General features: G+C 37.9%; 1 protein-coding gene across 1 annotated transcript in view; it reads right to left on the reverse strand.

The window, feature by feature from the left end:
• Nucleotides 1–24820, reverse strand: part of TTN (titin) — a 327155-nt gene that overhangs the window by 201442 nt on the left and 100893 nt on the right. The window contains exons 65-100 of the mRNA XM_036744026.1: nt 24530–24808; nt 24139–24426; nt 23621–23899; nt 23088–23369; nt 21241–21519; nt 20820–21098; nt 19418–19696; nt 19029–19316; nt 18560–18838; nt 18167–18445; nt 17793–18071; nt 17367–17654; nt 16961–17248; nt 16101–16382; nt 15556–15834; nt 15010–15291; nt 14572–14850; nt 14158–14445; nt 13633–13911; nt 13260–13538; nt 12876–13154; nt 12437–12724; nt 12036–12323; nt 10770–11051; nt 10195–10473; nt 9503–9784; nt 9059–9337; nt 8151–8438; nt 7645–7923; nt 7242–7520; nt 6872–7150; nt 5641–5928; nt 5134–5421; nt 3141–3431; nt 1314–1601; nt 1–93 (exon numbers count right to left, since the gene is read on the reverse strand). Coding sequence (XP_036599921.1) covers nt 1–93; nt 1314–1601; nt 3141–3431; nt 5134–5421; nt 5641–5928; nt 6872–7150; nt 7242–7520; nt 7645–7923; nt 8151–8438; nt 9059–9337; nt 9503–9784; nt 10195–10473; nt 10770–11051; nt 12036–12323; nt 12437–12724; nt 12876–13154; nt 13260–13538; nt 13633–13911; nt 14158–14445; nt 14572–14850; nt 15010–15291; nt 15556–15834; nt 16101–16382; nt 16961–17248; nt 17367–17654; nt 17793–18071; nt 18167–18445; nt 18560–18838; nt 19029–19316; nt 19418–19696; nt 20820–21098; nt 21241–21519; nt 23088–23369; nt 23621–23899; nt 24139–24426; nt 24530–24808 — 9984 coding nt within the window. The remainder of the gene's footprint in view (nt 94–1313; nt 1602–3140; nt 3432–5133; nt 5422–5640; nt 5929–6871; nt 7151–7241; nt 7521–7644; nt 7924–8150; nt 8439–9058; nt 9338–9502; nt 9785–10194; nt 10474–10769; nt 11052–12035; nt 12324–12436; nt 12725–12875; nt 13155–13259; nt 13539–13632; nt 13912–14157; nt 14446–14571; nt 14851–15009; nt 15292–15555; nt 15835–16100; nt 16383–16960; nt 17249–17366; nt 17655–17792; nt 18072–18166; nt 18446–18559; nt 18839–19028; nt 19317–19417; nt 19697–20819; nt 21099–21240; nt 21520–23087; nt 23370–23620; nt 23900–24138; nt 24427–24529; nt 24809–24820) is intronic.

Here is a 24820-nt window from a genome sequence, read left to right on the forward strand (position 1 = left end):
TTTCTATGACTCTGATACTCTGGGGTTCTGAAACAAAGAAGAGTTTTCCATCTACTGCTGTTTTCTTAGCTTTTGGTACAGCAGCCGGTTTATCTGCAAAACAAATTTCAATGTTACGGTTTTCTCAGAGTAGTATTTTTTTCTTCTTCCTTGTTAATAGGCTCTAATATCAAGGTGAGTTTAAATAGCATCATGTATTTATATATTTAAGGTTTATAAATTTACATTCTGTCTCTCCATTTGTTTACACATATTTAAGCACACATGTAAACAAATGAATCATAGAGGATTTAATAGAAATTTAGTTTGGTGACAATTGCTATACAACACCAAGGCAGAAATCAAACTAGTCATGTCACATCTTACATAAATATGCTGAAGCTTCACTGGAAAGGTACTCTTAGGATTTATGCCAACGGATCACTTTATTTGTAAAGACTTTCAATTATTAGAGCCGTTGAATGTTTCACTAAATAACCATGACATAACAGATAAGTCATTGGGACTTGCAGTCAGGAAGACCCGAGTTCAAATCTCATCTCAGACACTGACTATCTGTGTGAACCTAGGCAACTTGCCCCACTTTCCTCATTTCTAAAATGAAAGGGTTGGATTCCATTGCTTCTAAGGTTCTTTCCGGTGCCAAAACTATGACCTTTCTTACTTGGTTTTGGGTGAATTTGACTTATTAATAAGTAATATTCTAGTAAGGCTTCAATGTTTTTTGGGCATTTTGACCGTACTGAATTTATTTTCTATTTTCTATCTCCCAACTACTTTTCTATTATTTTTCTATATTCCATCTCCCAGCTCTGGGCATTTTCACTGACTGTTTGCCATGGCTGATACTCTCTGCCTCTTCATCTCCACCTTGTGGCTTCTCTGACTTCCTCCAAGTCCAAGTTAAAATCTTACCTTTTACAGAAAGCCTTTATAGATTTAATTTAATGCCAGTGGCTTCCCTATATTGAGTACCTCTAATTTATATTGTATATAGCTTCTCTGTTCATGTTTGTTTGCATATTGTCTCCCTCATTAGACTGTGAGCTCCTTAAGAGCAGGGATTTTTTTTTTGTGCTTTTTTTGTATTTCCAGGGCTTAACACAGTACTTCGCACATAGTAGGTGCTTAATAAATGTTTACTGACTGACTTACCTCAGAGAAAACAATAAGAGTACTTGATACATACGATCACTGATAGGTATTTTAAAATCTTGTTTAATTAATATTTAAGTTACTATGGTGACACTAAGCACTGAATAATAGATGATTATTGATTTGACAGGGAAAGTGATGTTTTGAAATTACAGTACCTTTAACAGTCACTTTTGATTTGCAAGAGTCGCTTCCAGCAACATTGGAAGCTTTGCATACATAATCTCCTGACTCAGTTTTAGTAACTTCCTTTAGTTCCAGAACAGCTGTTCCATTTGCAAAGCTGAAACTGCATTTGTCAGAAGGTTTTACTTCTCTGCCTCCCTTCAGCCACTGAATCCTGATGGGCTCTGATCCTTGAACATGGCAGCTGAGTTGCAAAAATTCCCCTTCAGTTACTGTTACTGGAGCAAGAGGCTGATCAAACACCGGTGGTTTTTTAGGTTCTGGAATTGCAAAGTATTTTAGTGAGGGAAGAAAGAGGCAAGAGGGTTTCGAGCTTCAAGAAAGAAGACTGGGTGAATGTAATAGTGCTGCCACTAAACAATGATAAAGGTAGTGCCATTTGGTTTAATTATCTTGAAAAAGAGTAGCTTTCACTATCCATTCTTGTCCTGAGACAACAGTTAAAGTTGATGGTGTCTGAAGAGCAGGAATGTAATAGATGAAACACAAATACTATTTTATACACAAAATTGACCAAGATTCTGCACATTGACTAAGTACTGTAAATATTGTACTATTCCTTAATGTGAACTTCCTTGCATCACAACACATTACTAATACTATAAACTTTAGATAATCTAGATTTATGCTGAACTCTATATGCTGTTGACGTCTATTGGTAATTCTTCTGTACATAGTAAGAGGTGAAAATCCATGATCCAAATAATCTGAGTGCCCAAATACACCCCAATGCTTGTGTTCTTTCTCTTTTGTTAATTCTCAGCTATTAAATTCAGTTGTGGTTATTTTTTGAGTATTTCAGACCAATGAAACTAAGAATTTAAACTCAGTGTCCAAGTGAAAACAATCCCATTGGTCCAAAATTTACATTTTAAATGTTATTATAACTCTTTTTAACAGGTAGAGGTAAACTTCAAAGAAACAGAAGCTTTGAGATATGAATTTTCAGATTATTGAAATTTTATTTTTTTTTTTTTTTTTTTGCTGGAGAATGGTGATCATTACTATGATAGATGACTGTGCAACTCTGGCTTACTTAAATCCAGTTCCTACGTGTTAGGATAAATGTATAAGTGACGCTGGTGACTTTGCAGAGCCCTCACTCACTGAAATCCAATTCACTTGCAAGTCATGGTGCCACCCTTCTGATGTCATGGTCCTCTTCAAGAACAAAAGACAAACAACAGCAACAAGAAGAATTTCCTAATAAGCTCTTAGTTTGGAGATGTTAGCATAAATCCAGATTATTCAAATTTGCTAACATTAGTAATGTGGTATGACTCCCAGGAAGTTCTTCGTAAAGATCAATGCCATATTTGTAGTACCTAGCATACTGATGCTCAGGAAATTTGCATGCAAACCAACATAACATCTATGCTTTCCTTTAAAAAAATGTGGTTCTTCAATACCCAATAAATTTACCTGAGGTAGTAATAGCCAGCAGAACAATTTACAAAATTTTCATAATGGCAAGAATATATTCTCTAGAAAAGTATGCCATTTGTGCAGACATTATTGTGACTTCAACCGCTAATCTAGCAAGAATTATTTTGGGATGTGAGTTATAGCAGTGAAACTTAGGCCCATATTTGTCAAATGATATATATTTTACAGGATAACACTAGGCTAGTGGAAAGAGTGGATATTTTACAAAACAGTATATGTGGACCCATAATAATTTTTTTAAAGAACATATATTTCCTTCTATAACTTGGTTAAAGTCAGAGAAAAGGTCTACTAACAGGTAATAAATGAGTGATCAAAAATATAACAAGGAGATAAGTCTGAAATGTGCTGACCTTTGACAACAATTGAAGAGGTACACAGAGCAGACCCAGCATCGTTGGATATCTTGCATGTATACAAACCAGCATCAGACATCCCTGCTTTCTTAATTTGTAGAAATAGGGTGTTGTTCTTGAATGATATTTCACAATTAGCACTTGGGTGGATCTCCATGTTATTTTTATACCAAGCAACAGTTATAGGTTGGGAACCAGCAACACGGCCTTCAAGTCTGAAAGAGTTCCCTTCTGTTTCTTCCACTGTCTCAGAGAGTTTTTTAGTGAAACTTGGTGGTATTAGACGTTCTGTAAGAGAGCGCATCACAAACAATAAGGGATAGAAAAGTAGGTCGGTCACTGATAAAAAGACTCCTCAGTGTCTTAGAAGTCATCACATAGCGTCTGCTCCCTAATCATAATCTGACCTCCCACCAGAGCTCTAATTAACTATTTTTGCAGTTAGGGCAGGTGGGCATGAGAGAGAAGGAGACAAGACATGCTTGGGGCACAGCCTTGGGGAGGAATCTAGCCTAGGGCAAAATGAGGTTCTACGATCCAAGGAATTGCTATTGCTAGGGCTGGGTGGGAGGCAGGGGAAAAGGTTTGTAGAGAGGGTGGGGAGAATGATAGTTGGGGTGGAAATATCCTCCTGTAGAAAGTTTATATACTTGTCTTTGGAGGCAATCAGGTTAGGTGACTTGCCCAGAGTCATACAGCTAGCAAGCATCTGAGGCTGGAATTGAATGCAAATCCTCCTCACTTCAGGGTTGGTGCTCTATCCATTGCACCACCTAACTCCCCAAGTTGATAACGCTTGTGACAGGGGGCCAAAACACATTCCAGATGATTGAGGCAGGCAGGGTAAGGGAGAAACCCTTCCAGAAAGGAAGAAAAATGCCAACAATGCTGCGCTGTTAGCCCTATCCTACGTAGACTCCTATTGCCCACCAGGAGTTTATGTAAATTTGCCCCGTGACTTTCAGCTGCATAAAGCTGTTACTTCCAGGAACAGAAATTTACCAAAAAACAGAAAATGCTTTTTAAATAATAAATTAAAATTAAATTTTATAAAAAATTTAAAGTTTTCTTATAAAATCTGGCATTGCAAGGAGGCAGAATCGCCCACGGTCACTTTCACAGGCTCCATTTGTTTTACAAAATAGGGTGGTTTTAAAACACAAGGGAAGATGATCAGTGGTGAAAGAACTCCAGAGAATGGGCACAAGTCCTAAAAAGACGAGATATGTTCTAGGAACCCACCTAATATATAGACCACTATATGCGAAGTTTTAGAGAGCATAGGTTAAAGAATATAGGATTCTTTTTGCTAAGCAGGCTTAGTTCTTACATATCTTAGTGCAGGTTTAAAATAGTTTAAAATCCAAAAGTCTCAGTGCAGTTTTAAATTTTAGTAGTTTAAAACTATTATTATTTAATTAAAACCCAAAAATCTTAGTGCAGTTTTAAGCTTTAATAGTTTAAAACTATTGTTATTTAAATGATAAATTAACCATCATGGAAGACTTTTGGGACATCCTGAGTGGTTTCTTATTGTTTTAGCCAATCTTTATCATTTTCCCCCCTCTCTATCTTGTTCAGGTTGGAAGTATGGTGACCACTCATGGGCCCAAAAACAATATAGATTGGTACAGAAGCTTTAATCTTGTCCATTTTCTCAAGGTGGGCCACTTTGCCCATTCCTTAGGCATTCTGAGAAGCTGCCAGGGGCTTGCCACCATGCTGATGGACCTAGCTTAGACACTCTTTAGGCTTCCAGCCCTACCGCAGATCAGAGCTTCTGAACTGAAGAGATCAACCAATCTTAGTAGGAATTACAGTAGCAGGAATTACAGAATAAGCCATCATTCCTGCCCAATGCTTATTCCTATTCATTTTGCAGAAATGACATTCTTTGTTTCTTTGTATGTGTCATAAGTAACCCATCATTAGGATGCAACGTAAAAGGACTGTACTTTTGGATGTACCACACAATCTGAGCCCTACTTACCTTTTATGTTAAGTTGGGCTGTACATGAATCCTTTCCAACTTCATTCACAGCATAACAAGTATACTGTCCAGAGTCTCCTTTGTCAACTTTTACAATAGTCAAGTGGGCAGTATTCTCCAGGTAACTAATTTGATAGTTTCCTCCACTTCGTATTTCTTTGTTATCTTTGGCCCAGGCGACCTTAATTGGTTGAGTTCCGGTAACATGGCATTCAAAGTCAGCACTTTCTCCCACAACAGCATCAACTGGGACAGTTGGTATGTCAAAGAAGGGTGGATTCTTACCCTCTGTAAATCAGTAAGTAGACACATATGCCCAGTTTTTATATTCGTAAAACATACTGGTTTGTAAAAAGTGTTATCTCCTTATTACCAGGTTGTGAGTATGTGTGTATATGTATGTATGTATATATGCATATGCACGTATATATACATATACATACACACATATATATCTTTTTAAAAATTGTTTATCAAATAGGAAACATTTTTAAAAAATCTACCAACCTGTGAGAATGAGTCTGGCACTGGAATTGGCTGATCCAATAGGATTTGTAGCTGTACAGGTATACTGACCCCCAAGGCTCTTATCTGTTTTGAAAATATTCAGTGTTGCTACATTATCTAAAAATGAAGTCTGCACATTTTGGCCATCTCTCAAAGGTTTACCATCTTTAAACCAAGACACCTGAATGGGTTCCGAGCCACTTATTGCACATTCAAATATAACTGGTAGGCCAACAGTTTCTTGAATATCTCGTAATTGTCGAGAAAATGAAGGTGGAAGTTTTTGCTCTGTAAGGAAACAGAATCAGGCAATGAATCCCTGGATGTATTCAATTACTGAACACCCTCTCACAAACTTTGCACAGATAATAAACTTCCTACATAGAAGAATTATTACATTGTCCTGAGTTGGGCTAAGGAGTGGACACCATATTGTTTCAAAGTTTTCCTTTATGGTCAGCTTTAAAGTGTAGAAGGAGCATAAAGCTGTAGGCTAACTAGGTGGGGAAATGGCTTCAATGAAGAGACCATCCATCATCTTTAGAGCATCTTATGGCAAGAGGGATCAACTTTAGAAGCAATAGGTTTGAAGTAAAGCCAAATAAAGTAGGATGAATGCTAACTTTGGAGTTCGACATCCTATGTTTGAATGCCAGTGTCTGCCAGTCACTACCTACATGACCCTGGGCTATCCTGTATAGAACACTGGACTTGGAGTCAGAAAGACCTAGGTTCAAGTCCCATCTTAGAAACCTACTAGCTGCGTGACACTGGCAAGTGATTTCACATTTTTGTGCCTCAATTTCCTCTTCTACAAAATGAGCAGGTTGTACTCAGTGGCCTCTAAAGTTCCTTATAGCTCCAAAATCTGTGATGCCATGATTTCTATGGGCCTCAGTTTCTTTGTCTTTTTAATGCGAGTTGGACTGGATGAGACTTTAAGGTCCCTTAGAGTTCTAAATCTATATCTTATGAGGATTATTTTTCCCATGAAATTATTATGTGAGTGAATAATTATTTCCTAATTCCAAATTAATTTATAATTTGTCATCTTTCATATAAAAGGTTTGGGGAGTTTGCTGTTGGGGGAATTAGATTAGATAACACATTTATTAAGTGCTTACTACTAGCCAGGTACTTCAAAAAATCATTTTAGGAAGAAGGCCCTGATGACACAATTTAGATGCAGCTTAAAGGAAGGAGGTACTTCATTCCTTTTTAAAATACTCACCTTGAACAGTAAGGAAAGTTGATGATGACACTTCTCCCACACTGTTTTCAGCTCTGCAGATATATTCTCCACTATCATTAATGTCAACCTGGTTGAAAACCAGTGTAGCAACATTATTCCTGAAATGCATCTTGAGGGTAGAGGTGGCTCTTAATTTTGTATCTCCTTTGTACCAAGACACTGCGATTTCAGGGGTGCCAGCAATCTGGCATTGCAAGGAGGCAGAATCACCCACGGTCACTTTCACAGGCTCCATTTGTTTTACAAAATAGGGTGGTTCTAAAACACAAGGGAAGATGATCAGTGGGTGAAAGAACTCCAGAGAATGGGCACAAGTCCCAAAAAGATGAGACATGTTCTAGGAACCCACCTAATATCAATATCTGTGCAGAACAAGAATCTTTCCCAGAGGCATTCTCAATGTAGCAGTTGTACTGTCCTGCATCTTCCACTGTGCTGCTGGGAATTTCTAGGATAGCAGATTTGTCTGTAGCGGTCAGGGTACATTTCTGAGATTGGGTTATATTTAAGCCATTCTTCTTCCACGTGACTGAAATGGGTGGGGTTCCAGTGTATGTCCCCTCCAGAATCAATGGCTTCCCTTTCTCTATGCTGTAATCATTTAGTCTCTTTACAAATTTGGCTGGGGCTAGAGAGAAAGAGATAAAATGAGCAGGTCAAACACACACTCACATACACGCACGCACACACACACACACACAAATACATACAGTAAAAATTTTAAAATGGAAGAAGGCATATAAGGGACCAACCTTTTACATAAAGATGTGTTGTACAAGAAGCCTTGCCAGCATCATTACTAACTATGCAGGTGTAATCTCCACTTTGTGATGTATCTACCTCAAACAGCTCCAGTTCTGCCACTGAATCATCAAAAGAAACATTACATCTGTCTCCTGGTAGCAATTCAGTGCTACCTTTAAACCAGCTAACGTTGAAAGGAGGAGTTCCTCGAATGATGCTTGTGAAAGTTACATTTGTTCCAGTGAGAACATCCATGGGATCAGGCTTCTGCACAAAGGAGGGTGGTTCTAAACACACACAGAGACATACATAAAAGAAGATTAATATTTGTATGAGATGGAGTAATGAAAACACTTTGTAAGCCATGCAGCACAGGACAGGGCCTTGAGCGTAGTAAGTGCTCAGTGAATACAGTTTGAAAGAAGTGAGAAGAGATAATGCTGAAATTGAAACAGATTCTCTTAAATGATCTATCTCATCCTTTCTTTTTCTTTGTCTATTTTTTTTAACTGACCTCTTACAGTCAAGGCTGCACTACATTCATCAGATCCAGCCACATTTGTAGCTATACAGGTGTAACCTCCTTCATCTGACTCCTCAAGAGCATTCACAGTCAGAGAACAAGTATTATCTGTTAGGGTAGTCTGGTACTTTCTTCCACTGGGGATCTCATTTCCCTCATGGTACCAGGTGACAGAAATTGGAGGTGATCCATAGACTTTGCATTCCATTACAACAGAGGAACCATATAAACCATTCGTTTCTTTCAATCTTCTTGTAAAAGATGGAGGCACAATTCGGTCTAAATAAGGGAAAAGCAAAGAGTGATAGTCATTAAAAAGATGTAAAAATATAATTTCTATGTTTTTTCTAAAAGGTCTTTTACTTTGATTCACACCATTTGCCTTAGCATGGAAGAACTCATAAGAAATTCATAACATCAGAGGCCTCAAACACTAATCAGGAGGAGTTGCTGGGTTGATTTCCCAAGATTTCATTTATAGTGTTTGTTACTCTAGTTCCTTCTCTTTTCAATAGATGAAGGGATGCTGTATCATGAATGGAATAGACCATGTTGCCTTATTCAAGAATACAATTTTGCCCTGATCATTCAGAAATAAAATGGAGCTAAACTGTTTAAAATGGATTTTCTTCTAATTTCTCATGTAGGTCAACTCTAATTTTGATGACCCCTAGAATACTGGATGTAAGTGGCTCTGTGGAAATGGGTTTCCTTACATAGATGTAAGGTCCCTGAGAGTAGGGTCTATTTCTTTTTTTTTATCTTCAGTAACTAGCATGGTGCCAGGTACATAAGAACTTAATTAAGTGTGGAATTGCCTGGAACTGAATCTTCCTTCAAAAGAGTAAAGTAAATTCTGAACTGTACATTAATAATGAATGAAAATGAAACCAACCCACCTGAAACTTGAATCGAAGCTGTACAGCTATCCTTCCCAACACTGTTTTGTACCTCAAAAGTGTACACACCGCTGTCATTTGGTGCTGCATTAATAATCTTAAGACCAGACACTTTGTTGAAAAAACTTATTTTGTACTTGTTGTCATTAGTCAACTCTTTTCCATTTTTAAACCACTTGGTAATGAGTTCTGGAGTACCAGCTACAACACATTCGAGGGTGCAGGTATCTCCTGATGTAACGTTGACTGATTCTGGCTTCTCTACAATGACTGCTGGTTCTGAAATGAGATGCAAATCACATCCACATTTAAAAGTTAAGTTAAGGTATGGTAAAGATAGCTACATTATGAACCCACATACACCAATATATACTATAATGTCATATCCATTTTGGGGGTATTTTTATAACATGTGTATGTGGATATAAACATAGAGATACCAACCGAGAACTGAGAGTGTTGCAAAGCATTCCTGCATTCCAGCATCATTTTTGATCTGACAGGTATATTTTCCAGCATTGGCTGGTTCAGCATTTGTCAGCTGCAGAGTTGCAGTGTGGTCTGAATAGGAGAGCCAGACATTGTCACTCTCTCGAACGATTTCTCCCTTGTCTTTGAACCACACCACCGAAATTGGCTCAGGGCCTTCTATGACAGCCTGCAATTGAACTTGTTCTCCAACTATGGCAGAAAGGTCACTGAGCTTCTTTACAAATCTTGGTGGTGCTGATGGAAAAGAGGTAATATATGGTTAAAAATAGTATATGGGAAAAAAAGATCATAAGGAGAGCATCGTATACTGAAGTGATGAATAAAAGGGCTACCACATTAGTGGTTGTTTGTCACTATTTATTAATGAGGGTGAGAGGCTATGTTGTCATGAAGAAGAAGTGGAATGCACCAAACCCATTCCCCTCCCCTGATCTCAGAGAATTTGAGAGCCCAAATGAACAAGATATCTGTCAGATATCAGAGTTTAATCTGCAAAGAAGAAAGATAAATAAAGCCCAAAGAAAAGGAAAAAGTGAAAGGTAGAGGAGGTTAGGGTTGAAGGGGATAAGGACAGGGGAAGATAAAAACAAATAAGGGTAGGGATAAGGAAATAAAATAGAAGTAGGGAGAGAAGACAGACTAACCTTTTAATTCAATAGAGCCAACACAGGCATCACTCCCCACATCATTGACAGCTTTACATTGGTATTCCCCAATATCAGAAGCATCGACGTTAAGAATGTGAATGCTAGTAAGGAAGTTCTCAGACATTATCTTGTACTTCTTGCCACTTCTAAGCTCTCTTTTGTCCTTATGCCATGAAACTTGGAACGGGGGAGTTCCTCGGAGCTCACATTCAAGGTGAACGTCAGAACCCTTCAGGGTCTCAATGGCATGAGGCTTTCTGATGAAGACTGGGGGTTCTGAAAATAAATATTTGAATTGAAAAGGATGGAGGCAGTTAAGATGGGTCCTCTAAAGGCAACATCAGAAATAAGATTTGACCAAAAAAAGTCAAAGACTAAAAGACAAAAAAAGGTCAAAGACAGATAAAAAAAAGTCCTAGGAAAGTGGTAAATAGGAAGCAGAAAGACAACCAATGGGAGGAGACACTAAATGGAAGAAGACAAAGGTAGCCAATGGGAGGAGACACTAAATGGAAGAAGACAAAGGTAGCCAATGGGAGGAGACACTAAATGGAAGTAGCTTGAGCTCTGACCTTTCACTTTCAATGATGTACTGCTACTTGCACTGCCAGCGGCATTGTGGGCCTCGCATGTGTAGTCTCCACTGTCTTCAACACTGAGGTTGTGCATTTCGATCACTGCTACAGAATCCACGAAAGACATTCTGTATTTTTCACTGGCTTGGATTTCAGTTTCATTTTTATACCACAGCACTTTAATCTCTGGAGACCCGCCTATTTTGCATTCATATCTGGTAGAGTCATTCTCTTTCACAATTCTTGAAGGTTCAAGCTTCTTAATGAATCGGGGTGGTTCTGTGCAACCCAGGGAACAACATGGGTTAGGTTAGGGGGTTATGGAACACAAACATTCTTAAGCTGTAACAAAGTTTCTTCTGTAGCTTAGGCAAATCACTTCATCTTGGGTGGGGGGAGGGAAACTGCTTTTTTTTCCCTGAAATTTCATACAATCCTTCGGCATTTCTTGGATAATGTTTAGCAAGAACAAAACGCAACAAACTTGATACAATAGATATTAATTCTAATGACGGATACCAAGTAGTAACACGGAAGGAAATTTATCAAAACAATAACAGACAAATAATATGCTTTCCTCTGCCTGCACATAGTAGGCACTTAAACATTCTTATAGCTTGATCCACTGATGGAAAAAGCTCCCAAATAATTTGCCCAGTTCTCTGAACCAATACGCAGAGATCATAGAGGTATATAAACCTAGGGGCAGAGACTGTCCTTAACTGTAAAATGGGGATAATATTAGAATAGACCTTCCAGGGTTGTCATAAGGCTCAAATTAGATAATATTTGTAAAGCACTTAGCAGATAATAGGTCACACACACACACACACATATAATTGTTGAAGAGAAGGAAGGAAGGAAGGAAATAAGCATTGATCAAATGCCTACCATGTGCTGACTATTAAGAATCTACTATATATATCACTAAGGCAGCTGGGTGGATAGAGCTCTGGGCCTGAAGTCAGGAAGACCTGAGTTCAGATCTGAAATCAGACACTTATTAGAGGTGTGACCTTTGGCAAGCCACTTAACCCTGTTTGCCTCAGTTTCCTCATCTGTAAAATGAGCTGGAGGAAGAAATAGTAAACCACTCCAGTATCTCTACCAAGAGTACCCCAAATGCAGTCAGGAAGAGTTGGGCACAACTGAAACAACGAAACAACAAATATACATCGCTAGAACATGATGCTTTAAAAAAACATACTCTAAATGTCTTTTTTTCTTAAAACAAAGAAAATAATACCACACTATAGCTTATACCTTGTACACCCAGTTGGGCTGAGCAAGAATCTTTTCCAGCACTATTGCTTGCATAACAAGTGTATTGTCCAGCATCTCCTTTGGCTACTTTGAGAACTGTCAAAGTGGCTGTGTTTTCAACCAAAGTCATCTTATAGTTGCCTCCGGGACGGATCTCCCTGTTATCTTTGGCCCAGGTGATTTTGATTGGTGCTGTGCCAGTTACGTGGCACTTGAAAGAACCACTTCCTCCAAGAGCAAGATCTACTGATACAGGTTTCAGATCAAAGAAAGGAGGTACTTCGTGCTCTGAAAACGTTAAGAATATATGGTCATAGTGGTGAAATGTTTTATTTTTTTACCAGTTCCTTCATGATTTGAAAACATACTTCTTACAAGGGAAACGGTCATGAGCTACCTACCTGAGAGAACGAGCTTGGCACTGGATGAAGCAGTTCCAAGAGGATTGGAAGCTGAGCAATTATACTGACCCATGTGACTCTTATCAGTTTGCAAGATCTGGAGAGTTGCAACATTATGGACAAAAGATGTTTGCATGTTAGGGTCATCTTTTATGAGTGCCCCATCTTTGTACCAAGACACCTGAATGGGCTCAGAGCCATTGATGCGGCATTCAAATGCAACAGGGAATCCAAGAGTTTCCTGAATATCCTTCAGTTTCCTTGCAAAGGAAGGTGGAAGTTTGCGCTCTGGAATGAAATTAGAAATAATCCTCATTTGCCAAAGAAGAGAGATGCACAATTATTTTTATTCATTTCACTTTTGATGTCCATTAAGAAGTTAAATATGTTAACATGCTACTAAGCACTTGATTTTTTTAAGGCACAGAGTTATCATCACCTTGAATAACAAGCACAGCTGATGAAAGAACAGCCCCAACACTGTTTTCTGCCTTGCAGGTATATTCTCCAACATCACTATGGTCCACTTTGTTGATTACAAGGGAGGCAACATTATTTTTGAAGGACATTTTGTATGCGGGAGCTGATCTTAGTTTTGTATCTTCTTTATACCAAGATATTTTGATTTCTGGGGTTCCAGCTACTTGGCATTGCAAAGTGGCAGGCTCTCCAAGGACCACTTCAATGTGTTCCAGTGGTTCAAGAAAGTAAGGTGGTTCTATAGCATAAAAAGATTGTAATCAGTCAATCCAACCAACTAAAAAAGTTCTTTTTTTTTTTTAAGAAAGGTGAATACAATAGAAAGACATGATAGTCAACACACCTAAGACAGAAACCAAGGCTTCACAAATGTCCTGACCAGCCTCATTCTCAATCAGACAACCGTATTGCCCATAATCCTCTGTTGTGCTATCAAGAATCTCCAGGATGGAAGATTTTTCTGTCATAGTAATACTGCAGTTTGGAGACTGAGAAAGAGCGTAGCCATCTTTTATCCAGGTCACTGAAATTGGAGGGGTCCCCGCAAAGGAACACTCAAGAACTATGGGGAATCCGGCTTCGACGCTGAAGTCTGATAATCTTTTCACAAATGTTGCTGGTTCTGTAGCAAAGAAAGCATGAGGGTGAAATTCCAACCCTCCATGAAGACTTAGAGAAAGAAACTGGAGCAATACAAATTAGAACAAAGAACAAACCTTTCACAAAAAGATGAGTGGTACAGGAGGCACTGCCTGCATCATTGATAACAAGGCAAGAATAGTCCCCGCTCTGTAATGGCTCAACATCAAATAGCTCCAGTTCTGTAATTGATTCATCTATAGAGATGTTGCAGGAATCTCCTTGTATAAGTTCCCTGCTACCTTTAAACCACTTGACATTGAATGGAGGGGTACCTCTTATTACGCTAGTGAAAGTGACACTCATTCCAGGTAAAACTTCCGTGGACTCAGGGGTCTGTTCGAAAGATGGTGGTTCTATGTTTAGAAAAAGAAATAGATGGGGAGATGGGGGGTGGAGAGAGAGAGAGAAAGAGATAGAGGGAGAGAGAGAGAGAGAGAGAGAGAGAGAGAGAGAGAGAGAGAGAGAGAATCCATCACATAGCTGCCTTTGAAATGTGAAGAAAAAAGAAACATGATATAAAATCTATGCAGAGAACAAAGAGACATCACATAAGAGAGGAGCAAAGTCACGTGGAAGAAGCATCCGCTTTGCCCACTGACCTTGTACGATCAGAACCGCTGAACATTTATCTGATCCGGCTACATTAGTGGCCACACAAGTGTAAGTCCCTGTATCTGAAGGCTCCAACAGCTTCAAACTCAAAGTGCAGACATTTTCTGAAAACGTGGATTGGTATTTTGCTCCACTAACAATCTCGTTTCCATTCTGAAACCAGGCAACTGAAATAGGTGATGATCCAGCAACTCTGCACTCCAAATGAATGGAGGAACCCAGAACCCCGTTAGCGTCTTTCAATTTTTTTATGAAAGAAGGTGGTACAACGCGATCTGTATAAAGAAGCATAGCCAAAAAGAAAAACGGAAATTGGAGTTTGTTGTCCTTGTTGTGGTTGTCTAAAGAGAGAGTCTCAGAAGAGAAATGGAATAAATCATTCAAGTAAAATTGTGGCTAACCTGAAACATGAACGGAGACTGTGCAGTTGCTTTTACCCACACTGTTTTTCACTTCAAAACTATATAATCCTTTGTCGCTCATCTCTGCACAGGGGATTTTAAGGGAAGCGACCTTGTTGAGGAAGGTAATTTGGCGTCTGCGGTCAGCAGATAATTCTTTTCCATCTTTGTACCACTTAGTAGTAAATTCTGGAGTTCCTGTTACTAGACACTCGAGGGCAAAAGGATTTCCTGTAGTGACGGTCATAGGTTCTGGCTTCTCTAGGATTCTGGCTGGTTCTAAAAGAAGAGATAAACCACCATTGAAATGGAAATCCAGCTCAAAGCCACTGCAGTGTACAAATGATAGGTGGCAAAGTAAGATTTTTTTTTTTTTTTACAAAACAGTCATGAGAGGCCAGCCAGTTTTTTTTCACAAGTTGTCATTGAATTACTAACCTAGTACAGATAAGGTTGCAGAACACTCCCTCATGCCAGCATCATTTTTGACTTGGCATATGTATTTTCCAGAATTGGCAGCCTCAGGCCTCATAAGCTGGAGGGTCGCCACATTATCCACAAAGGTAATGCTAACATTTTCGCTTTCTCTGATGACTTCACCTTTGTCTTTCAGCCAGACAACAGAAAGAGGCTGGAAACCTTCAACCAAGGCCTGCAATTGAACGGGGTCTCCTACAAGGGTTGAGGTATCGCTTATCTTCTTCACGAATCGTGGAGGTTCTAATGAAAGATAAGCATGGTTGTAGTAAAAAAAAGAGCAAGGTTAATATGGAGACAAATTAGCAGCCAGAAGAACAAGAAAGAAAGAAATAAAGAAAGAAAGAAAGGAAGGAAGAAAGAAAAAGAAAGAAAGAGAAAGGAAGGAAGGAAGGAAAGAAGGAAGGAAGGGGGGAAAGAAGGTAGAGAGGAAAGGAAGGAAGGAAGGAAACAAGAAGGAAGAAAGATCACAGGAAGAAGCACCTCTATGTACCCAAGAATACCAACCTTTAAACTTGAGAGTACATACACAGGTGTCACTTCCCACCTCATTGGAGGCTTTACAGTGATATTCCCCTGTGTCTGCAGCTTCCAAATTAAGGATATGAAGGCTAGTATCAAAGTTTTTCGAAGTAATTTTGAATTTCTTGCTGCTTCGGACTTGTTTTCTGTCTTTAACCCATACCACTTCAAATGGAGGTGTCCCCGAAATTTCACATTGGAAGACTACATCAGAACCTTTAAGAGCACCCACTGGAGCAGGTATCTGGGTGAACACGGGAGGCGCTAAGACAAACAACAGAGATGAGCAATTAACACTTGTTTCCTAAAACTTGAAAGGAGTATTTTCAAAATGAAGTTGCTTAAGAAAGAATGGTATGACAAGATGAGCAAATACCAACTTGGGTTTTGGTTTTTTGGATTTTTTTGGGGTGGCTTCCAGCCTCCAGTTATACCTTTGCTAAGAATTTTTTTTTCTGAATTGATATTACTGAAAGGAGCTCAAATTAGGGGGCTGACAGAAATGGAGAGAAGTTTTCATATCTTCTAACCTTTAACTGTGAGTGCTGTACTGCAACTTGCATCACCAACTCCATTATGAGCTTCACAAATATAATCTCCACTATCTTCAGTGCTGGCTTCATTAATAGTAAGGAGTGCCACAGAATCCGTGAAAGACATGTTGTATTTCCAGCTTTCGTGAAGTTCACTGTCATTTTTGAACCACATAACTTTGATTTCTGGGGAGCCACTGATCTTGCATTCCAATTGAATGGATGTTCCCTGCTTCCCAATTTTCGAAGCTTCTAATTTCTTAACAAATTTGGGAGGTTCTAGTAAACCGAAGGGGAAAAAAATGTCATTTTAATTTTGTGATAGCAAAATGCCAGTTTGAATTTAACAGAGAATTTAAAGAGTTCTTGTAGAAAGTAGTTTATTGTTAGTCATAAACAAATGTACCAAAATGTTCATTTGGAAAATTAATAATGTCCTATTTAGTGTCTTTCTATCATAGTGGCATCATTATTTTCACTACAGAATGAGCTGCCAATGAATATCTTTCTACTCTAGACACATAAGGGCTAACAAAAAAGGACAGATGAACACATACATATATAAAACCATTATATCTGACAATTTAGTAATGATAAGGAATGTTACATAATATAAAGAATGCAACATTCAACAAATGTGAAGTAAAGAATAATTATCTCTTTGTATGACTGCATATATTAGACTACACAGATTAAAAAAAAACAAAAAGAGGGAGGAAACTTTAGATTTAAGACGTAAACTTAATGGTAGAGAGTCTGGGAGATACAGTTTACATGAAACACTTAAATAATAATAATTTCAAAACATTATCTCACAATGATAAAGAACATATGTTACTAGACACTTTAACTACTACCTTTTACACTAAGTTGAGCTGAGCACATGTCTTTCCCAACATCATTAGTTGCTTGACAAGTATATTGGCCAGAGTCTCCTTTGCCTACTTTAAGGATTCTCAAATGTGGTGTATTTCCCACACATGTGATTGTATAGTTTCCTCCAGGACGAATCTCTTTATTATCCTTTGACCAAGTGATTCTCATTGGTTGAGCACCAGTGACATGGCACTCAAAATCAGCACTCTCTCCAGCAATGACATCTATCGATACAGGCTTAATGTCAAAGAAGGGAGATTTCTTGGGTTCTGGAACAGGAAAAGAAAAACACAATACACATTTTTGCTCATCCAACCAGTTCTGTTTTGGTATAAGATGTAAATAAGACATGGTTAGTAAAGAAAAAAAGTTTGTGTGGAGACTAACCTCTTGCTGTCATCCTAGCACTAGAAGAAGCAGTTCCAAGAGGATTGGATGCTGAACAAGAGTATTGCCCAGAGTGACTCAAGTCAGTTTGCAAAATTTTGAGAGTTGCTACATTATCAACAAATGATGTCTGCAAGTTTTCATCATCTCTTAGAAGCACCCCATCTCTATACCAAGAAACTTGGATAGGTGCTGAGCCATTTAAACGGCAAGTTAGAGTGACTGGTAACCCAACTGTTTGTTCAATGTCCTTTAATTGTCTTGCAAAGGAAGGTGGAAGCTGGCGTTCTGCAGGAAAGCAATATATTAATATGTTAATTAACAATATATTAACTAATACATATTTTAGGGTATTATTTGATGGAACATTTCTCCAGAAAGACAAAAGACTAAGAAAAAGAGGAACTGATTAAAACAAATTATCACCTTGAATTCTGAAGACTGTCTTAGAAACAGCAGTTCCTACATTATTTTCTGCTACACAGGAATACTCTCCACTGTCACTGATATTCACTTTGTTAAAAACAAGCGTGGCAACATTGTTGGTAAAGTATGTCCTATATTCAGGAGTTGGCCTTAATTTGGTGTCTCCTTTGTACCAAGACACTGTAATTTCTGGTGTCCCGGCAACCTGGCATTGTAAAGAAGCCGAATCTCCAACTGCAGCTTCCAAAGGTTCCAGTTCCGTAACAAAATAAGGTGGTTCTAAAGAATAAATCATAACAATCAGCAGTGAGGATCAAAAGCCATATTTCTTGTTAGGAGAACGTAAGATGCCAAGATCAGATATGCCAACGCACCTAATGTAGATACCGTAGCTTCACAAATATCCCTTCCAGCCTCATTCGCCACCTCACACGTGTAGTGCCCAGCATCATTTTTGGTACTGTTGATAATTTCTAAGATGCAAGATTTTTCAGTTGTAACAATGCTGCATTTTTCTGACTGAGTTATGTGAACGCCATTCTTTTTCCAGGTCACTGAAATAGGAAGGGTCCCGGTGTATGTGCCCTCCAGGATGATGGATTTTCCTGGTTCTACCCAATGGTCACTTAATCTCTTCACAAATTGAGCAGGTTCTAGTGAGTGACAACAAAATGATCATGGTCAAAAGTCCAGAACTCTAATCTAGAAAGATGAACTAAAGTTTCTGGCATTTGCCAAATGTAAAGAGCAAAGAAGTTTGAGCAAACCTTTTACAAAGAGGTGAGTTGTACAAGAGGCTTTACCAGCATCATTAGAAACCACACAAGTATACTCCCCACTCTGGGATATGTCAACATTAAACAATTCCATTTCTGCCACTGTGTCTTCAAAATAGATATTGCAGGAGTCTCCTTTCACAAGTTCTCTGGCACCTCTGAACCAGCCCACTTTGAATGGAGGGGTTCCTCTAATAACACTTGTGAAAGTCACATTTTTGCCTGGTAGAACCTCCAAGGGATCAGGTTCCTTCACAAAAGAGGGTGGTTCTAAATAAACATGGAGAAGATGAAGCATTAGGACAGTTGGGAATAAATTATAAGCTCCAAATGGAGTGTCACAATGATTAACCCCGAAAGAAGATTATCACTAAATAATCATGTTTAATATGAAAAGAAAGAGATTGACATAGAAGAAGAAGGAACATATTTTGAAATACTTTTGCCATCTAACACTGACCTTGGATAGTTAATACTGCCCTGCATTCATCAGATCCAGCTACATTAGCAGCTACACATGTGTAATTGCCCGTATCAGATGAGTCCAATGAATTCAGCTGCAAAGTGCAGACATTATCTGAAAATGTTGTTTGGTATTTTGCTCCACTAACAATCTTATTTTGTTCTTGAAACCAGGCAACAGAAATAGGTGGAGATCCAGACACTTTGCACTCCAAGATACAAGAGGAACCCAATATCCCATTAGTGTCTTTCAGTCTTCTTATAAAAGAGGGAGCAACGATTCGGTCTGTGTAAGAAAATGCAAGACACTCATAGCAATTGGAGCCAGAGAGAAGTTTGTAAAAGAAAATTCAGGAAAACATTGAGAAAAATGAGAGCTTAACTGACCTGAAACCTCAACCATAGCTGTACAGCTGCTTTTTCCAACATTATTTTGAACCTGGAACGTGTACGTCCCAGTATCCTGCTTTTCTACAGAAAGAATCTTTAGGGTAGACACTTTGTTGAAGAAGCTAAATTTGTGTTTTTGGCTGCTGGTCAGCAACTTTCCATCCTTATACCATTCAACTGAGAGTTCAGGGGTGCCAGCCACCTTACATTCCAAGGTACACGTTTCTCCTACAGTCACCATCATTGATCCTGCCTTCTCTACAATGACTGCAGGTTCTGAAATGAAATGTTATACCCCTTTGTCATACACTATTACATTTTAGTCTATTTTACTATAAAAGTTTATTTTATTTACTATATAATTTTATATTATTAATATAATATTTTAATGTTATTAATTAATATCATAATATTTTATTTGCTATATAATTTTATAGACTAGCCCTCTTTAATTTTACAGACCATCCTTCTTTAAAAGTAGCATAAAGTCATTTAAAATTAATTTTTTTAAATGCACTAACCCATTCTTGTTAATAAAGCTAGAAGACATTGCCACTCAGCTAAATGTATTAGTAGATGGCAATTATTGATGAAATCTATGTATCAGTAAGTGACAATTACAGATGAAATCTATGTCCTTCTTTGTCCTAGAACCATTTGTATTGTTGTACACAAACTCTATATTGATTTTCTCTGAAGTATTTTCTGAACAGGGCACATTTACTATTATGAATTATTTTGAATTGTAAGAAATGTGCAATGTGAAAAAGCTATTTTATTGGGTTGAGAGTTATAGCAACTAGTCTCTTGAAATGCTTAAGATTTTTTTTTCTGTCTAGCCAAACATCGCCAAATTTTCAATGGAAGATTACTGTTCTGCATTGTATCTGTAGAATTCTTAAGCCAAAACAAAGATACTTCCAAAAAATGAAAGGGTAAATTTTTTTTCTATCATCATTTGGCCGTGGATTCCGGGACCAACAGTAATTTCTAGAATTTCTAACACTAACTTTACTTCCAATATTCACCTAATTTAAAGTTATTTTTGTCTTAGCAAAAGGAATGAAATGTGGCAATACATCTGTCATGCTCCACCTTGTTAAGAAAAATACAATTGAATAATATGTAACATGCATATATATATTCATTATGTAATATATACGTAGTATATATAAGCACACACATATATAGGGCTATTAACAAAACAAGTGTTGATGGGAGTCTAGGGTTGGGAAGACCTTAAAAGCTTCTAATCCATTGACTTAAAACCCTTCCAAATCGACAGAGCTATCTAATCTTTGAAGATTTTTTTTAGGGAAGATGATTTTTGCCAATATCTTGCAGTAATTCATCCCAGGTTTCAATACCTCCTTTCTATCAAGAAATTACTTTTACCAACCTAAAACAGTGAGTGTGGCCAGGTTCTCCCTCATTCCACCATCATTTCTGATCTGACAGATGTACTTCCCAGCATGGGCTGGTTCTGTTTTTGCAAACTGTAGAGTTGCAACATTTTCCACATATGTAATCCTGGTATTTTCACTTTCTCGAATCACTTCTTTGTCTTTAAGCCATTCAACATAAATTGGCTGGACACCTTCAATGGTTGCTTGTAACTCAGCAGGCTCACCAACCACAACAGTGAGGCTGTTAAGTTTTGTGACAAATCTAGGTGGTTCTGAACAAGGAAAGATGAACAAGAGTTGTAAAAAGATAAAAAATCATTTTGTTTTTGTATTTTTAGGGTGGGGATAGCAGAAGTAAGAAAAAAGAATAGAAATTTTACATGTTACTGACATCAGTGACACCAATATGCTTACCTTTTAACTTTACAGTGCAAATGCACGTATCACTTCCCACCTCGTTTTGTGCTTTGCAGTGATATTCACCAATGTCGGAAGTTTCAACATTTAAGATATGAATGCTTGCATGGAAATTTTTAGATGAGATCTTGTATTTTTTGCTACTTCGGAGTTGTCTCTTATCTTTATACCAAACCACCTCAAATGGTGGTGTTCCAGAAAGTTCACATTCAAGGCTAACTTCAGCACCCTTAAGGGTATCTACAAGAGGGGGTGTGCTGCTAAAAACAGGTGGTTCTGTAAAAAAAAAAGATTTCCCATGACTTTATTTTATTGAATTTCAAAGAATTGTTGAATGTTAGAGGCAGAAAGTATCTTTGAGGTCATCCAATCTAATCTTTTTGTTTTTATAGATGAAGTGATAGGCTCAAAGATGCCACAGGGGTTGTTACTGACACACCTAAGACCAGAATCCAGGGCTCCTGAGTCCCTGTGAGCTTCACTGTGCTTATTTCTGTCAGATTAAAAAAAACTAATTCAAAAATGGTGAGAGGAAAAAAAGGAAATTATGTTTGTTGATACTCAGTAGTAGAAGCAGCATGGAATATTGTGTTCTGTATTGAGGATAAATTGGAATATATTACTGTGCCTCTGACCTCAAATTTCTAATTTTATAAAAAGAGGATAGCAATATTTACTAATTAATCAACTACATATAGCTTTAAAAATGCTGTCAGCAAAATTATCACTGTTACTTCTACTGTTAATACTAACAATAAACACAGATAGGGACTACTCTTGCATTTTCATTGGCAGAGTCAGTGCCTATCAACCCATTCTTTGCAATTTATATATAGTCTTTGAAAGCTGCTTAGAGCAGTGGTGTCACACAAAATATAAATGGGGGACCTTAGACCATATGTAAGCATTCCTGCAGATCTCATATTGACTTAGAAAGAAATAAACTAATATCATCTATATTTTATTGTATTTTTATATAGTTTGTTAAATATTTCCGGATTAGATTTTAATTTGGCTCTAGTTGCACTGAGGAGTAGCGTGGGCCCATATGTGGGTCAGCAGACCATATTTCAACACCTTAGGTTAGAGCATTGACAGATTAGGTGCTTGTCCAGGTTTATACTGCCAGTGTGTCTCAGAGATAGAACCTAAAGCCAGATCTTGATTTTAAAGTCAGCTCTCTATCCACTACTCTATTCACTTGAACAGTTAATATTGTTAGGAATAAGAAAGTAGATGGACAATGTTTTGTGGATTTTCAGGAGTCCCTGCCTATTACTGCAGGCAGATGAATAAAAAAATTCACATTTTAAGAGATGATATTACCATCCACGGTATTAATAATGTTTGTCACTGATGATAATAATGATGACAGTGGTGATGGTGGTAAAATAACATCTTCATCCCTTTTCTGGAGGACAAACATCACTTCTTGTCAAAGTGGCAAATTTGTCATTTTGCACATCTTTAGAAATCAAATTAGACCAAGTTACAAAACTAATCGAACAAAGAGAGCTGGACTGGATAATAAAATCACTTCCCGACTAATTGAAAAACTGTTCCTTAGATGGACAGAGATCAAGTCATAATAGTAACGACTCCTCAAAGTCTTTTAAAATGAGCCAGAACAACATTATTCTGAAAATAGGACCCCAAAACAGGTTCCCAAGGAAATATACATAAAAAGCATTTGTGAAGGGCTCAGTGAACCCAAAGATCAGCTTACATCTGTCCAAAAAATAATGAAAATGGAACTTGACAACAAGAGAAGAAAAAAATGAGCCACCTCACTCACTGTAAGCAAGATACTGGGTTTCAGTTAATAAGAGAAAGAAACTGCTAACCTTTTACTATGACCTTTGTGCTACAGCTTGTGCTACCAGCAGGATTGTGAGCTTCGCATATGAAATCACCACTGTCCTCAGTGCCAAGGTTGTTCATCTGTATCACGGCCACTGACTCAATGAAGGACATTGTGTATTTTTCACTGGCTGACAGTTCATGGTCATTTCTGTACCATCTGACTCTTATTTCAGGAGATCCGCTCAGTTTGCACTCGAGTCGTGTTGAATCCCCTGCTTTCACTATTCTGGTTGCTTCTAATTTCTTAACAAACTTTGGCGGTTCTATGAGGCCAAGAAAAAAAGAAGTTAAAGTAAATGCAAAAGATTAAAAGGGGGAATCACATGCTTTTGATTGAACAATACAGCAGGAAGAGATTAGAAGGAGCAATATTAACTTAAAAATTAATGTTCAGACTATCTCAAAATTTGGAAGCTCATTGAAAGTAGTAACTAGAAAGAAGCTTAACAAAGCTGAGTAAAGAAAGAAGAGACACACAAAGAGACAGAAACATAAAACAATCAGGTCTGCACACCTGTTACAAACAACATTGTGGTACAAGAGTCGCTACCAACATCATTGGTAACTTGGCAAGTATAGTGTCCAGTCTTTGAGGCATCCACAGAGTAGAGATTTAAGAAACCTGTTGACCCTTCCAGCCCAATAAAGCATTTAGGTCCAGATGCAAGTTCAACCTCATCTTTAAACCACTTTATTTTAAATGGTGGTGTTCCTCTTAGGACTGCCTTAAATTCCACTGTTGAATCTGGCACAGCTTGTTGTCTTTCAGGTTTCACTAGGAAGCTTGGTGGCTCTATAGTTTTAAGAAAAAAGAGGTTGAATTAAACTTCTAGCTGTGTAAGTACTTTCACAATTTTAATAAGAAAATAATGTAAAAAATGTTAAAAAATATTACAATTTTCTTAGATAAGTGAAAGACATGTAAAGAAACAACTTCTAAGAATGATTTTAAGCTTCAAAGACAAAAGAATAAGAGTCTTCTATTTTAAAATTATTCATAAATAAGAATCAAGACGTAAAGAGTTTGCAAACCTTTCACAGTTAAGATTCCGCTACACGCAGCATCTCCTGCTACATTTGCAACCTTGCATGTGTAATTTGCAGTATCTTCTAATTCAAGATTATTAACCTCCAATGCAACAGTGTTCTCATGGCACAGAAGTCTGTATTTTGCACTGGCAGATATTTCCTTTCCATCCTTATACCACTGGGCATTAATTGGGAGTGAGCCTGAAACTTTACACTCCATTTGAATAGAGGAGCCCAGAACTTTATCCATTTTGGTTAGTTTTTTGGTGAAAGATGGAGGAATTGTCTCATCTGCCCAAGAGAAATGCCAAAAAAGTAGCCATTAACATATTGCTTTTCTTGTGTAAAGGGCTTTACAGAAATTGAATGAGCAAGTTGAAATGAGAATACAAACCTAGAACTCTTAAATAGGCATCACAGCTACTGCTTCCAAAGTCATTTTCAACCTTGAAAGTGTACTGACCACTGTCCTGCTTCATTACTGACTGAATCCTGAAACTGGCAATATTGTTTTCAAAACTCATTGCAAAGTATCTACTGGGCACAATGGGTCTACCATCTTTAAGCCACTTCACTCGGAGTTCAGGGGTTCCAGCCACAACACATTCAAGAGTCACTGGGTCTTTTTCAGTCGCATCAACTGATTTAGCCTTCTCTATTATCTGTGCTGGTTCTGTGGTAAAAT

This window comes from Trichosurus vulpecula, chromosome 2, assembly GCF_011100635.1.
Source record: "Trichosurus vulpecula isolate mTriVul1 chromosome 2, mTriVul1.pri, whole genome shotgun sequence".
Lineage (NCBI taxonomy): Eukaryota > Metazoa > Chordata > Mammalia > Diprotodontia > Phalangeridae > Trichosurus > Trichosurus vulpecula.